This window comes from Artibeus jamaicensis, unplaced genomic scaffold (assembly GCF_021234435.1).
Source record: "Artibeus jamaicensis isolate MK-2021 breed Jamaican fruit bat unplaced genomic scaffold, CSHL_Jam_final scaffold_537, whole genome shotgun sequence".
In the NCBI taxonomy this organism is placed as follows: Eukaryota; Metazoa; Chordata; class Mammalia; order Chiroptera; family Phyllostomidae; genus Artibeus; species Artibeus jamaicensis.
Genome location: NW_026522047.1, coordinates 46,034,616 through 46,049,556, shown reverse-complemented (window position 1 = coordinate 46,049,556; position 14,941 = coordinate 46,034,616). Strand labels below are relative to the sequence as shown.

At 41.0% G+C, this 14,941-nt stretch overlaps 1 protein-coding gene across 1 annotated transcript; it reads right to left on the bottom strand.

The window, feature by feature from the left end:
* Positions 1–2,293: 2,293 nt before the first annotated feature.
* LOC119038875 (zinc finger protein 14-like) lies at positions 2,294–11,200 on the bottom strand. The gene is given in 5 exon segments (XM_037131433.2): positions 2,294–3,836; positions 3,839–5,496; positions 5,898–5,958; positions 6,186–6,312; positions 11,049–11,200. Coding segments are annotated over 5 exon segments (1,932 nt in total). The 5' UTR covers positions 11,052–11,200; the 3' UTR covers positions 2,294–3,753.
* Between the last annotated feature and the right edge of the window lie 3,741 nt (positions 11,201–14,941).

The following is a 14,941-nucleotide window of genomic DNA, read 5'->3' as shown; positions in this document are numbered from 1 at the left end:
TTCCAGGAAATCCAGGAAGCTCAGAGAGTCCCAAAGAAGTTGGACCCAAGAAGGAACACACCAAGGCACATCATAATTATATTAGCCAAGATTAAAATGAAGGAGAGAATCCTAGAAGCAGGGGGCATTTTTTAATTGCTTTTTAGAGAGAAAAAAGGAAGGAGGGAGGGGTGGAAACATTGATGCGAGAGAGAAGCTGAGGTTGGTTGTTTCTTATAGGCTCCCTGAGTGGGGATTGAACCAACGACTTTCTGGTTAGGGTATGATGCTCCAACTGAGTCATCCAGCCAGGGCAGGAAAGCTAAGCATTATCTCAGCATATGCAAACAAGTGTGTTATTCACTGCTGCTACAGCAAATGGGCCATGTGAATAGTAAATGGGCCACGGGGCTGGATCATGAAACAAAAGGCTTCCAAATACTCTTCTTGCAAGAAAAAGATGTTTTAAAGTCCCCCTCTCTCCTGTCACATTCAGTTAAGATTATGACTCAAAACAATATCTTCTCTCTGCAAGGCACCTCAATTATTCCTTGGATGACTGACTGCCTTTACACTTCCACAGCTCTCCATCGTGTTTCCACTGGGGAATCACAGCAGACTTGCATAGATATCATCCTACACATAAAGTAAACTCAGGATGCGCTAGAACAGTGCGGGTGAGCGTAACTCTTTCTCCCTCCTCAATTGGGAGGACTCTGGTGGAGTGGGTACGCATTGTGTCAATGTGAACAACAGCAACATAAAAATGGCAAATACTGTAAGATATTCAATAAAGTCAAGTGAAAATCCTTTCAAATGAATGAAACACAGAAAGGCACCACAAATATCTGTGGTCCAGATTAATAGGAAGTCTCAAGTTCCACAGAACAATGTCCAGACTCATGACATGTTACCCACACACATTTGTAACAACTGTGTAAATTAAGATAAACCATGTTTGTACCTTTATCTCTATGGTGAATCTTTACTGTGGATCAGTGAAAGCAGGGCATTCTGTATTACCACCCTGTATTTATACACATAACCAAGCAATTCCTGAAACAGTGTTTAAGGTGTGTGGTCAAACTCCAAGTGGTCAATAATGACGTCCTCACTGACTGAGGCTGCTACTCTTATAAAATACACACACACACACCCTCCCTATTACATCACGTCAGTTTTCATTTCCTTTATAGCCCTTATTTACTTCTTATAAACCAAAGCTTTACCATTTGTTAACCATCTCTCTTTTTTCCCACCAAATATAGGCACCAGGACTGCTAGAACATGTTTGTCTCATGTCGCTATATCCAGATCCTACAGGGCCTCTGTTATGTGTACTGAACAGGGTACGATGACTCTATTAAAGAGCATGGGAATGAGGGATGCTGAACTGTCAGTGTCAAGGACACAGTCTTTGAGTTAGACAGGGCCAGTGGTCCTGTCTCCCTTGCCAGGTCTGTGTTCTTTCACAACTTACCTACACATAGAGGCCTCATTTGAGTTAGAAATGAGATATTAATACTACACAGTCCACCTGGAAGTGAATTTATGGATTTTAACTGAAATACATTATGGTGAATGGTGTGATGCACCATAGGAAACACACCAGTGCTCCGAGAGGGAGTCCCACGGCCACAGGCTGTTTCAGAGGACAGGGGCTGCGACCACTGTGCAGCCAAGTCTCATGGCACCAGGGAAAGATCACACACCCCTTCACCAAAGGCCCTTGATGACCATGAAGGACAGTGGCTCACAAAATGACAAAGGTGACAGTGCCAAATTATGGAAGTGGCCAATAACATCCTCTTCTTACTAATGTGACTCACCAGGGCCTCTTACAGATTAGGCGTAGTTCCACTACAATGCTTTCCAGAAAATGAGGTTTATGATCGCCAGTAACATAATTCATTTACCTCCTCAGGGCATTCAATATACAAAATGTCTTGGTGCCTTCAACAGCCATAATACCATGTATCACAGGCCAAATCCTACGGAAGTCCTGATCAGCCTTTGACATTACACCCAGAGCCATGTGCACTCTGTGATTGTTCTTATTATTACAACGCCTCACACTCCTCTGACTACAGCCTCAATCACACAGGTCACTGGCAAGAGGACATGAAAAAACCATAATTTGGGGTTTTGGTGTTAAGATTGAGTGGTAATTTGTGTCATGAAAAAAACCATAACTATGAAAAAAAAGAACAAAATATACCTGGGGAAAAACTACCTGATCATAAATGCGCATAATAAAATTAACTCATAGAGTATAATTATTAACGAAGAGAATTACACAGTTTATTTGGGAATTCATAATTATTAGGAAACATTTTAATATACCTTCTCAGGAAATAAAAAACACAGTATATGTCAGCATACAAGGGCTTAGAAAACAGTTAATAAGTGCAGAAGTGTTCATTTGACAATACACATACTTTTAATTGCATACAATCGAACATGACTGAAAACACATTGAATAAAAAAAAACACTTGCTATCACTGTTAAGTGCATAAGGTGTTTCCTCTACAAATTAGATCTTACACAGATATAATCTAGAGAAGAGGGGAATCAGACATGAGCAAGAAGTATGAATCAGTATCCTGGTGGACACAACATGGCTTACAGAAACATCCAAACTCTGATGCGCCTTTGTTGTGAAGCCATCAGTAGAAAACCACGCATCTCAGAAAATGGGTATCAGGCAGTTGGTGGTGGTTTTGAGGATGGTCTTGATTGGAAGGTCAAAAAATCCAAGTAACAGGCAAGAAGACTTTGTCCTTGAAGCTCCTATGCCTGTTTGTGGGAATATTTGCCTTCTTCGTCTTTGCTTTCCAAACCTGAGGCAAGTGAGGCTACTAAGGAATTTTAACGCAGACCATAAAGGAGCTGCAGTCTCGAAAAATCAAGGTCCTACCATTACCCAGTAAAAGGGAAAATCTTCAGCTCTTGATTTTGCTCCTCTATCACAGGTCCCTGTTCTTAATTCAAAGTGTACTCACTAAACATCAGTCCAAAGAAAGCAAAGGTCCAAATATTAAAGTAATTCACATATAACTATATTCTTTCCTAAACTTGTGATATGTGAAATTATCAGTATGGAAAACAGAAAAAGGCTCCTACACTTACCATGCCAAAAAGAGGAGCTTCGTCAGAGGGAAAAGTAGAATGTGTCTAATGGGCTAGTGATATATAGGGTGGTCAGGCCATGAGGAAAACCCTGACACCAAACTGTCATTTTTCAGTGGCCCCATAAAACAAAACAAAATGTCATAGAAAGATGTTTAACCTAACTGCATATAAAAACCAGACTTAAATTCATCCATGTATCTATTAATAAGAGGCTTCAAGATAGAAAATATTAAGTGTATTAAGAAAAAAGCACTACTATTAATTTCACATACTATTGTTGACGGATTCTCTTTATCATCTCTATGAGTATTCATTTCTGAAAGTCATCACTAGAAACCCACAGTCCAATGACGAAGTAAAGAACAAGGTGCAGTAAACATGATATATTTACAGCATTAATGAGAACTCTTTTTTCACATCGAAAACTTTCTGGCACATTATATGTGGGTTAATTTCTATCAAGCTTTCTCATGTTACTTACATTTTAATTGCTTTTTTAGAGGAAACTTTCACGTGCAAGAGTGTGGCCCAATTCAAATCTTTTCTCAAACTGTTTACATTCTAGAGCTTTTAATCCAGTGAGTCCTTTTATGCTTTTGAAAGGAACTGGGAAAAGTGAAGCCTTTCCCAAATTCTGCACATTAATATGGTTTTTCTCCAGTGTGCGCTTTCACATTTTGAAAGGTTGTGTGATAAATGAAGGCTTTGGCAAATTGCTTACATATAGGGGGTCCTCTCCAGTGTGAGTTCTTTCATGTTTTCTAAGATAACGGAGACAAGTGAAGGCTTTACCACACATTTTACACACACACGGCTTCTCTCCAGTGTGAGTTCTCTCATGTGTTTGGAAATTTCTATACCACCTGAAGGCTTTCCCACATTCCTTACATTCATAGGGTTTGTCTGCAGTGTGAGTTTTTTCATGTGTTTGCAAGGAACTGAGATCTCTGTAGGCTTTCCCACACTCCTTACATTCAAAGGGCTTCTCTCCGGTGTGATTTCTTTCATGTTTCTGAAGGTCACTGGGATACCTAAATGCCTTATTGCAGTTCTTACATTTATAGGGTTTCTTTCCAGTGTGGTTTATTTCATGTTTTCTAAGATAATGGAGACAACTAAATGCTTTACTACATTTTTTACATACATATGGCTTCTCCCCAGTGTGATTACTTTCATGTGTTTGGAAACTTTGATAACATCTGTAGGATTTTCCACACTCCTTACATTCATAAGGTTTCTCTCCAGTATGAATCCTTTGGTGTATTCTTAAGGAACTGAGGTATCTATAGGCTTTTCCACATTCCTTACATTCATAGGATTTCTCCCCAGTGTGCGTCCTTTTGTGGTATCGAAGAGAACTGGGATAACCAAATGTTTTGCTACATATTTTACATTCATAGGGTTTCTCTCCAGTGTGATTTCTTTCATGTATTTGGACACATTGATGAGAACTGAAAGCTTTCCCACATTCTTTGCATTCATAAGGTTTCTCTCCAATATGAGTTCTTTGATGCGTTTGTAAGGAACTGGGATCTCTGTAGGCTTTCCCACACTCCAGACATACAAAGGGCTTCTCTCCAGTGTGATTTCTTTCGTGTTTTTGAAGATCACTGGGATACCTAAATGCTTTACTACAGTTCTTACATTCATAAGGTTTCTTTCCAGTGTGATTTCTCTCATGCTTTCGAAGATAACGAAGACAACTAAATGTTTTACCACACTGCTTACATACATATGGCTTCACTTCTCTGTGATTTCTTTCATGCCTTCTAAAACTCTGATAACATATGAAGGCTCTTCCACACTCTTTACATTCATAGGGCTTCTCTCCAGTAAACTTACTTTCATGTCTTCGATAGTTTTGATAATACCTGAATGTTTTTCCACACTCCTTACATTCATAGGGTTTCTCTCCAGTGTGGACTTTTTCATGACGTCGAAGAGAACTGAGACAACTAAATGCTTTGCTACATTCTTTACATTTATATGGTTTTTCTCCAGTGTGGGACCTTTCATGTATTTGAAGTGAATTTGAAGAACTAAAGGTTTTCTCACATTCCTTACATTTATAGGCCTTTTCTCCATTGTGATTTCTTTCATGTTTGTCAACACACTGGAGATAACTGGAGGCTCTCCCAAATGCATCATAATTACATAGTTTGTCTCTGTAACTTTGATAATCACACAGTGTGCGTCCTGGGTGACATCTGACGGGCCCATTATGGGATGACTGGTGCAAGATGGCTTTCCCACACATGCAGTGTTCCCACAGTTTTCCTCCCAGAAGAGTTTTCTTCTGCAGACGGAGATCTGGAAAAAGGCTGACGTTTTCCCCACATTGACTACTTCTTTTCCCTCCACACAGTCTCTCTAACATTGGATTTCTGTAAAAATTGAGAAGCACATTACTAATATTTTTCATTAATGATTTTAAAGTTATTAGTACCATATTTGAACTGTACTTTCATGATTTATAGCAAAAACATAGGTTTTCGCCTTGTCTGAATGATTAGAAACTTAATTAATGTACTGAATGCTTTGCAAGAGGAGTTTGCCTTTGCTACCATCGAAATAGTGATATTCATCTTAAGGGTTTATTAACACTCTTTCCATTTAAATTATTTTTCAAACACTGAACAAATCTGTCATGATAAGAAATTAGGTGGAAATTTTCTGATAGGTAATAAGTTTGAAGCAGAAGTTATTCTGGTTGCTTCTTTTTAAATCTGGTAGCATAACAGTTTTCTAAAACAAGACAGTGCTTTCTGTTGTGAGTGTGACTCACCTTTGTCTTCTCCCCTGACGCTTGTACTGATCTTCAATGCCATGATCTTCCCATTTCTTTCCTAAAATACAGACCCAGAAATTTGATTCCAAACTGTTAGAAACTTTACTCATCTAATGATTGGTAAAAAAAATTATTAGATTCTAGTTCTACAATGAGCTGTGAGCACACCCAGTTTATTTACCAGTGTCCTCCCTTCCCACATCCCACATCTGAGAACAATGTTGGCCAAGAAACACCTGTTTCTCTCCTCTGATTAACAAGGTGGAGGTAACTTGTCACCCTTACTGACTGAGGCCAGGTTCCTGAAGGTTTCCTGCATCACATCTCTGTAGAGCTTCTTCTGTGGAGAATCCAGTAAAGCCCACTCCTCCAGGCTGAAGTTCACAGCCACATCCTCAAAGGCCACCGAGTCCTAAAGACCCAAAATATGTGTAGAGTAAGATATGTGAGAATGACTGCACTGGACACCTAGACCCCATTTATAGAAAGGTTACAAGTGATTCTATTGTCTCCTAACATGTATTCTATGACTTAATTATAAGAAAGTCTCTGTCCACACTTGCTTCGTCATGCATTTAACACCATCATGAATACGTGGAAATTGTTTACACACTGTTACTCTAACTGCATTACACCTTACTTTTTTTCTAATGGCAGGGTTCAGAGAATGTTGCAAATAACTAGACTGCTATTCAAATGAAACAAATATTATCATTGTAAGATCATCAATTCTTTATGAAAAAATAGTCTCATCTCCTTCCTCATAGCCACCATTTATAGCACTTCATGGCAGATGTTAACATCTGCAAGGAGATTTTAGTGAATAAAACCACAGTGAAGATCTACAAGCCTTTTGTTCTAGTCCCATCCCAAACATGAGTGTCCAGGAGGCCTATGGAAATCCAACTTGTAACAAAGCCCAGCTGGCTATTGTGCTAAATTCCTCCAGGACATGAGAAGGAACCGCAGGCAGCTGGCTGCATGGAAATATCCTTGTGGAGAAGCACTGCTCTTACCTTGTGGAATATTTTCCATAGACTCAGTTTTCCTTTCTCTTTCTGTCCAATCTGATGGTCTAAAAAGTTACTTCAGACTTAGAGCTGACACAAAGTAGAAGGCAAGACTACTTACACAACAAAATCCCTACAGGCATGCACCTCAGGGCTGCTTCCAGCCAATTTCTGGCACGCACAGGCACACGCTGAAATAAAAATATGGCAGAAGAGCTCCTCCCAGCACAATCATAAAGTCTTTCCTGGGTGCTACTGACACTGAGGATCAGGTTAAGAGGTTTAGGGTGCAAGGGAGGTCACTGACATCCACCATGGTGTCATGTGAACTTGCTCATGATTATAAAATATGTTAAGGGTGCAGCAGTGGTTTCCTCCAAAAGAGCATTTGGCATCCATTCCCCAATTGGAAGTATTTCCTGACCAGCCACTCTGGGGGCTGCCTTCCCTTCTGTCATTCCCAAGTTCCCAGTGGAGACAAGGAACAGCATAGCTCAACCCTGGAGCATGGGATCCCTCCATGGATGACAGCACAACCCAACCTGTAGGGTATGAAGGGTTTATTACTGTCACAAGTGAGGTGTCTGGGTAGTGTGAGTAAGGCAGGCCTCTCAAGAGGGCACTGAATAGCCTGTGAGAGAAGAGCAGGGACATGTTCTTTTCCGAGGTTACAGGGTGAGCTGGGGTAAAAGTTCGCACGTGAGGGAAGCAGCTTGTGAGGATTCAGTCACTTGCTGCCACAGGGAGGGTGCGCTGAGGCTTTCTTATCACCTTGTGCAGATGTGGGGCACAAGGGGAAGAGGTGGGAATGAGGCTCTAGAGCTGTCAGCAATCAATCATCAAGAATTAGAGAAGGTTGCCCTGGCTCATGTGGTTCAGTGGAGTGGGCAGTGTCCCACAGACCTGAAAGGTCAGTTCGATTCCTGCTCAGGGCACCTGCCTGGGTTGTTGGTTCTGTCCTGGGTCAGGGTGCATGCAGGAGGCAGCCGATCAATGTTTCTCTGTCACACATATGTTTCTCTCCCTCTCTTTCTCCCTCCCTTCTCCGCTCTTTAAAATCAATAAAAGAATAAAATTAAGAATGAGAGCAGGGAAAAAAATTAGAGCAGGAGACTGACAGTTTTTGGTCTGACATTTAATTAACTTAGAAGTTGTCATTCCCAAATTCACAAAAGCTAAAAAACTTGAAACAAACTGGGGCATTTAGGTCACAAGGTAACTTGGTGTCACCAAAATTGGAAAAGAGAAAGTAAACTTGGCATTTAGAAAAATATCCTAAATATTTTGTTCTTAATATGGCCTTTACTAAAAAAAAATCTATTTCAGCCCTGGTCAGTGTGGCTCAGTGAATTGAGCGCTGGCCTGCCAACCAAAAAGTTGCCAGTTCGATTCCCAGTCAGGGCACATGCCTGGGTTGCAGGCCAGTTCCCAGCAGGGGATGCATGAGAGGCAACCATACACTGATATTCCTCTCCCTCTCTCCTTCCCTTCCCCTCTAAAGATGAATGAATAAAATTTAAAGAAAAACAAACCCAAAGGGAATTATAATACTTTTCCATCCACTATATTTCACACTCTGGATATTTATGCATTAGGGGTTTGCAACTTAAATCTATACTTGAAATTTCAAAAATTTACATAAGCTTTGATGTGTTTCTTCATATCAATGAAAATCAAAATTCAATACTTGTTTTCCTTCCATCCTTTAAAACAGGAGTTTATTTACTTCAGGAATAGTGTAGCCTTTTACATGTCACAATTCTCTCAGGACAGGCACACACAAAACTGACCTAAAAATGAAAAACGCCCCTGAGAACTTAAAAACACCCATCTCATATAGTCATGTTCTCTTACCAGAATGAAAATGCAATTTTTTTTATTTGCCAATCAGTCTTGCCTTATTCACATCATTTCCCTCAATGCAGTTGTATTTTAAAGTCCAAGTGCTAATGGGAATGAGAGCCAAAGGGCCACAATATTCGAGAGAAAAAACAATGCAATGAAAAGACACAGCGATACTGGAATCAAAACAGAGAAGCAGCCTGCTTCCCTACAGTGAAGAAAAGCTCACACTGAGAAAGTGGAACATAATCACAAACTTGGAGTCTGGTGCCGACACCCCTTTCTGAGACAGAACCCCCAGCATGGCAAGGAGAGTCTGGACATGGACACGGGAGCAGCCCCAGGAGTGAGTTCTGGGAGCTCCGCACTCTTCCCTCTCTCCAAAGCATGGAAGCGCTCCCTCCCCCAGGCATCCTCTCTCACAGCGAGGGAACTCGAAGCCTGACTCAGTTTCAGGTCCTGAACCAAATTCTTCCCCAATCCTTCAAACCTTTGTCCTGGAGTTAGAACCCCTGATCTTCACACTTTCTCAGTGTGCAAAAATTACACCCGAGGACAGCAACACTGGATGCAAAACTCAAACTTCAAGTCTAAAAATGTCTTGGCCTAAGAAACTATAACCTCAAAGAGGGCATGATCACCCTCCCCACCACCCTCGACCCCACATGCACTTGGGCCCCAGCTTTCCAGGGCTGCAGCTTCTCAGGGTACAGGCTCCTGCCATGGGGGGTGTGAGCAGGTGGGACACCTGCAGGGGGAGGCTCCTCAGGAACAACCAGGCCTTCGTGTACTTCCCTGTGCAGGGGCAGAAGCCTTTATCTTGAGTCACTGACCACAGGCCTCTGACCCCCACCAGAGTTGGTTTGGACAACTTTTGATATTTTAAACAACAAAAGCCCACAGTTTTAAAAATCCTCCAAAGTCCCAAAAACCCACCCTTATGTGGAAAAAAAGGAAGAAAACTGTAAGAATCTTTTACTAGGTCAATTAGAAAACTTCTAACACCTAATATTTTCAGGAAAATATCAGTTAACTGTATTTCCAGGGAAAATAATTGGTTTGTAAATAATTAATCATACTTAAACATTTCTTCTCTGCAAGTCTAAACTCTGCAATTTAATTTGAAAACACCCAAAAGTTAAAAGAAAAAAGACCTCGATCCTTCCTACACATTCTTAGGGGACTAAAGAGTGAAAGAAGAATTCTATACAAATGGAATGTAATCATGGAATATTTTTTTTCTGAAATTCACCCCTTTCCTGCCTGTTTAAAACTATTTTATATTTCAAGCTCTACTGATTAAATATTTTTTATTCCTATTGATCTTCTCAAGGTGAGAGACCCACGGAACTAGCGGTGCTGACGGGAGAGATCAACCAGGAAAGTTTCCAAAGAGCAACCTCCACCCAAAGAACTTCTCATAGGATGTATGTGCCCAGGGAAGGTCCTGGGGATTTCAAGCAACCCGATGTCAAGGATTTCAAGTTTTCCTTGTGGTTGTTCTCCGCTTTCCTCCCATGTAAAAAAACCTATAGACATAAAGAAATAAATCTTTAAAATGTAGGGACTTGCCCCAGAAAGAGCGAGGTTAGAGGCAATTAAGGAGGGAACCTAAGGAAGATTATTACATGACTGTGGGAGAAGCAAGGTGGAGACTGAATGACAGGATACTGAAAAAGATTATGTGGTCCCCTGAATGTGGTTATGTTTCCAAGATGTCTGAAAAAGAGGCGTTTCGAAGGTATGCTAACCTAAATGCACCAGAACCATGCAGGGGGCTTGCTTAAGACAAAGATAAATGTAAAGTTGTGTGCCTGGGGCGTGACCATGGCCTGTCTAGTTTGGAATTTATGATTTGATCACCCTGTTAAGTACTTTCGGTTAAATTTATTATAGTCCCCCATTTTCCCGCACACTGGGGACCCCATTGACCACGGCTCCTCCCAGAAGTGATCCCCGGAGACCAAATTACAATTGTCCTCTGATGACCCTCCCGTGTCACCGCACCATCTGGGAAGACGCGGGGCTGCGGAGAGCAGAGCTACCCAGAGAAGCTCCGGGGCTGAAGTCGCGCACAGAGACGGGGCAGGACGCCTGGGTGCCCCTGCTGGCCCAGCGCCTACCTTGCGAGGTAGAGGGGACGGAGTCCAAGCAGGGACCCATGGGACTTGGGGCCTCATGACTCCGAGGTGACCGCGGGGAGGGGGGGGCGTGGTGGAGGGAGTCCCTCCACCGCCGGTTCCAACCGGTTCCAACTAGCCCCTCCTCCCATCTCCCACTGGCCCTGGGCACTCACCATTTCTAGGTTTCCTGGGTCTTCCTGAGTTCTCCCTACGACTCCCAAGATAGGTTACAGCGCGACAGACGCCGCAGGAGACCCTCTCGGGCCGGCGGAGAGCGGGCGACGCTGGATCCCGAGCACTTCTGCAGCCACAGGGATATGCGAGCCATTCCGGTGCGTTGCCCCGCCCACCCGCTCCAGCGCGCTCTTAATTGGACAGGCCCCAAGCCTGAGTGACAGCCCGCGGGAGAACTCTCGCTCCGCTGAAATAGCCTCTTTTGGCGAACTGGAAGCTGACCCAGCTTGGAATGTTTGCATAAACAGAATTTTTTCCAGTCCTGGGGCTGCCCAGGTAGTGGATGCAGCTCTTTGTGAAGGCGAGGGCACAGCTATGTGCAAGGAATCCTGATTTAGATTTCAGATGGAGCAAGTAAGCACGAACAAGAAGGTGATCAGGCCAAGCCACAATGGAGCAAGAGGGTCATATATCCTCTAAGGGTCAAGGGCTTGGCGATAAATCTGTAAGCCCACACACAGGACTGTGGCCCTTGTTTAGAAATGCAGACACTGAAATGGGACTTAACCATCTGTACTTGGGTCTGATTCCATTTTAGTCTTTGATCCTTGCAAACCTTAAACCTCCCCCACCCCTTCCCCAATCCCACCCATTTGGGCCTTAAGAGAAAAAGAATCCCAGAGTATTGGCTGTGGTGGGAAGTTCAAACCACTAGGCACCAACCTGGGCACAAGGACTCTTCCCAGTCTAAACACAGGGTCAGATGCGTTCATTACATTCTCAGGTGGACAGTTCGCCCTGGAGGGAAATTTAGTTCAGATCACTTTTTGCCTGTGTCCCTACTGAACTTTAAACTGCAAACAACTATAATGTCTTTAAGGCAATTTATTCCTATATTTAATAATGTAATAAAAATAAATCATTATGTAGATGTGGGTGCACCTGGAAACTTTTTTCTCCCAGCTTTATGGAGGTATAATTGAAAAACAAAATTGTCTGTACAGTATTTAATAAATGTGTAATCACTGTGTTGTACACTTGACTCTAATATAATATTGTGTCAACAGTAGTTGAAAAATAAATTTTAAAAAGTGTGGTGTGGAAGAGGAAGCAACTTTAAGTTAAAAAGTGAATTTAGATCAGTATACTATTAAAGATTATATTATGATTTTCATTTTTAGTAATATTTAAAAATGTCATAATATATAAAGACAAAGTTTGCCTTTTCCTCATTTAGCAAGTGATGGGTGCCGTTTAATTTACTTTAGATTAAGTGTGCAAGAAAGAGGATAGTTTATCTACAAATTGAAAATGACATATTAATATTGTGTTTGGGAATCAAATGTGTATTAATATGTAGACTGATATTTAACTATGTGTTACAACCCTCCAAACTGCTCCCGTGACCTGATATTTGGAATTCTTGAATTTTGCACTTTGAAAAGTCAGTTACTTTATTATTCTAGTTTTTATGTGTTGCTTCTAAAACAGGAGACAGCACTTTCAGGTGGCTAACTGCAGGTGTTTCACCAAAAGTAACACACTTTGCTTTGAGTAATTTTATTTCCAATAAAGTAAAAGGCAAATTGGATGAAAGAAAAAAATGTCTATATTTAAAAATTACGACATGATGATTCAACATACACATACTGTATCACTGAAACTTGCTAAAACAGTGAATTAAGCGTTCTCACCATGCATGCAAAGCAAGAGCTATGTGAGGTGATGGATGTGTTCATTAACTTGGAAACTCTAATGTGCCTGAGAGATTGGATTGCAAAACTCTGAACGCATTTATTTATTTACATGAACCACTTTATTGAGATGTAATCTCCATACTGTACCCTTCACCTAAAGTGTACAACTCAATGATTTTCAGGATATTTACAGACATGTGCAAGCATCACTACAGTGCATTTTTAAATATTTTTGTCGCCTCAAAAAAATAAAGCTGTAACTTCCAAACTTTCCATATTCCTCTCCAAAACTTAGCACTGGGAAGCCGTGAGTTTACTTTCTGTCTCTACAGATTTCCCTGTCCGGGGCTGTATTGTGAGAGGAATTCTATTACCTATGGTCTTTGTGACTGACTTCATTGATAGAGCATACATTTTTCAAAGCCACTGGGTTGTAGCATGAACCAACACTTCATCTGTTCCCACGACCACATAGTGCTCCATCGATGGACACAACTGATCTATCCACTCATTATGTACATTTGGTTTGTTTCCACTTTTTTGGCGACCGTGAATAATGTTGCTATAAAATTTGTATACCAGTTTTTGTTTTGTTCAAACTTATTTTCATTTTTCTTGGGCACATACTTGTGATGAGAATTGATGAATTAAATGGTAATTCTAGGTTTAACTTTTGAGAAACTCCCAGGTTTCCATATGCCTACACCATTTGATATTCCACCACCTGTGTACAAGGGTCCAAACACGTCCACGTGTCCTTGACGATGTTTGCTACTGTCTCACTCTTTGACTCCAGCTGCCCTAGTGGCTGTGAAGTGGTTATCACATTGGGGTTTGGATTAATGACTTTTCACTCAAGCAGTTTGTGGATGAGTGATGACGTCCAACATTTCTTCACGTGCTCTTTCTTGACCATTTGTCTATCTTCCTTGGGAAAAGGTGTATTCAACTCTTTGCCATTTTTAAATTGAGTTTTCTGACTTTCTATAATTAAGTTATAAAAGGTCTCCAGATATTTTTGATGCAAGTTTCTTATCAGATGTATTTGCCAAATTCTTCCATTCCGTGGGTTGTGTTTTCACTCTCTTGCCTTACAAATTTATCTCTAATTGTGATGATGTGTAGACGCTATAAAATGTACCCTTTTGACATTCGTTAAGTGTGTTTTTCAGTCAAGAGATCATTGACATTTTAAGATGAATCTCCAGGACCACTTTCATCTTGCAAAAGCGACACTCTCTCCCATTGGACACAACTTCTCTTTCCTCTCACCATAGCTCCTGGCAACAGCCGTTCTACTTTTTGTCCATACAAATCTGAATACTCTGTCTACCTTATACCAATACAGTCATACAGTGCTTGGTCTTTTCTGACAGGCTGGTTTCACTTAGCATAATGCCCTTAATCTTCTTCCATGTTGTGGCATGTGTCAGAAATTGCTTTCTTTTTAAAGCTGAAAAAGATTCTGTTGTATGGATGTGCCAAATTTTTTCTGATCCATTCATCTCATGATGAATGATTGGGTTATCTCCACCTGTGGGCTATTGTGAATAACGCTAATGTAAACATGAGTAGACATATATCTGCTTGAGTTCTGGCTTTCAGTTCTTTTGTGTATTTACACAGAAGTAGAATTGCTAGATCAAATAGTAACTCAGTGCTAAATGTTTTGATAAACCATCATGTTTTCAAACTGGCAACACGATTTTATATTCCCAGCAGTTCTGCACCAGGGTTTCAATGGGTGTCCTCATCTCTGGATGCTGCCCGTCCTTTGAAACACAAAAAAATCATTAATATCATGAGGTCTATATTACTAATTTTATTTTTGTATTGCTCTTTGTGTCATACCTAACAGTATTTTGTGAAATCCAAGGTCCAGAATTATCTTCTATGTTTTATCTAAGTTCATTTTAGTTACATCTGATGTTTAGGTCTTTGATCCTTTGGGGTAAGTTACAGCGTGTGGTGTGAGGTGTACAGTACAACCTGTTCCTTTTGCGTGGGGTTGTCCAGAAGGTCCAGCACCAACTTATAGAAAGTGATGAAGAGAAATTAATTCTTCCCCCATTCTTGATACCTTTTTCAAATATCAATGGACCATAGATATAGAGGTTTATTTCTCAAATCTCAATCTATTCTACATTTCTGTATGGCTACCCTGCGTTAGTTCCAAACCATCTTGATCCTCTTTG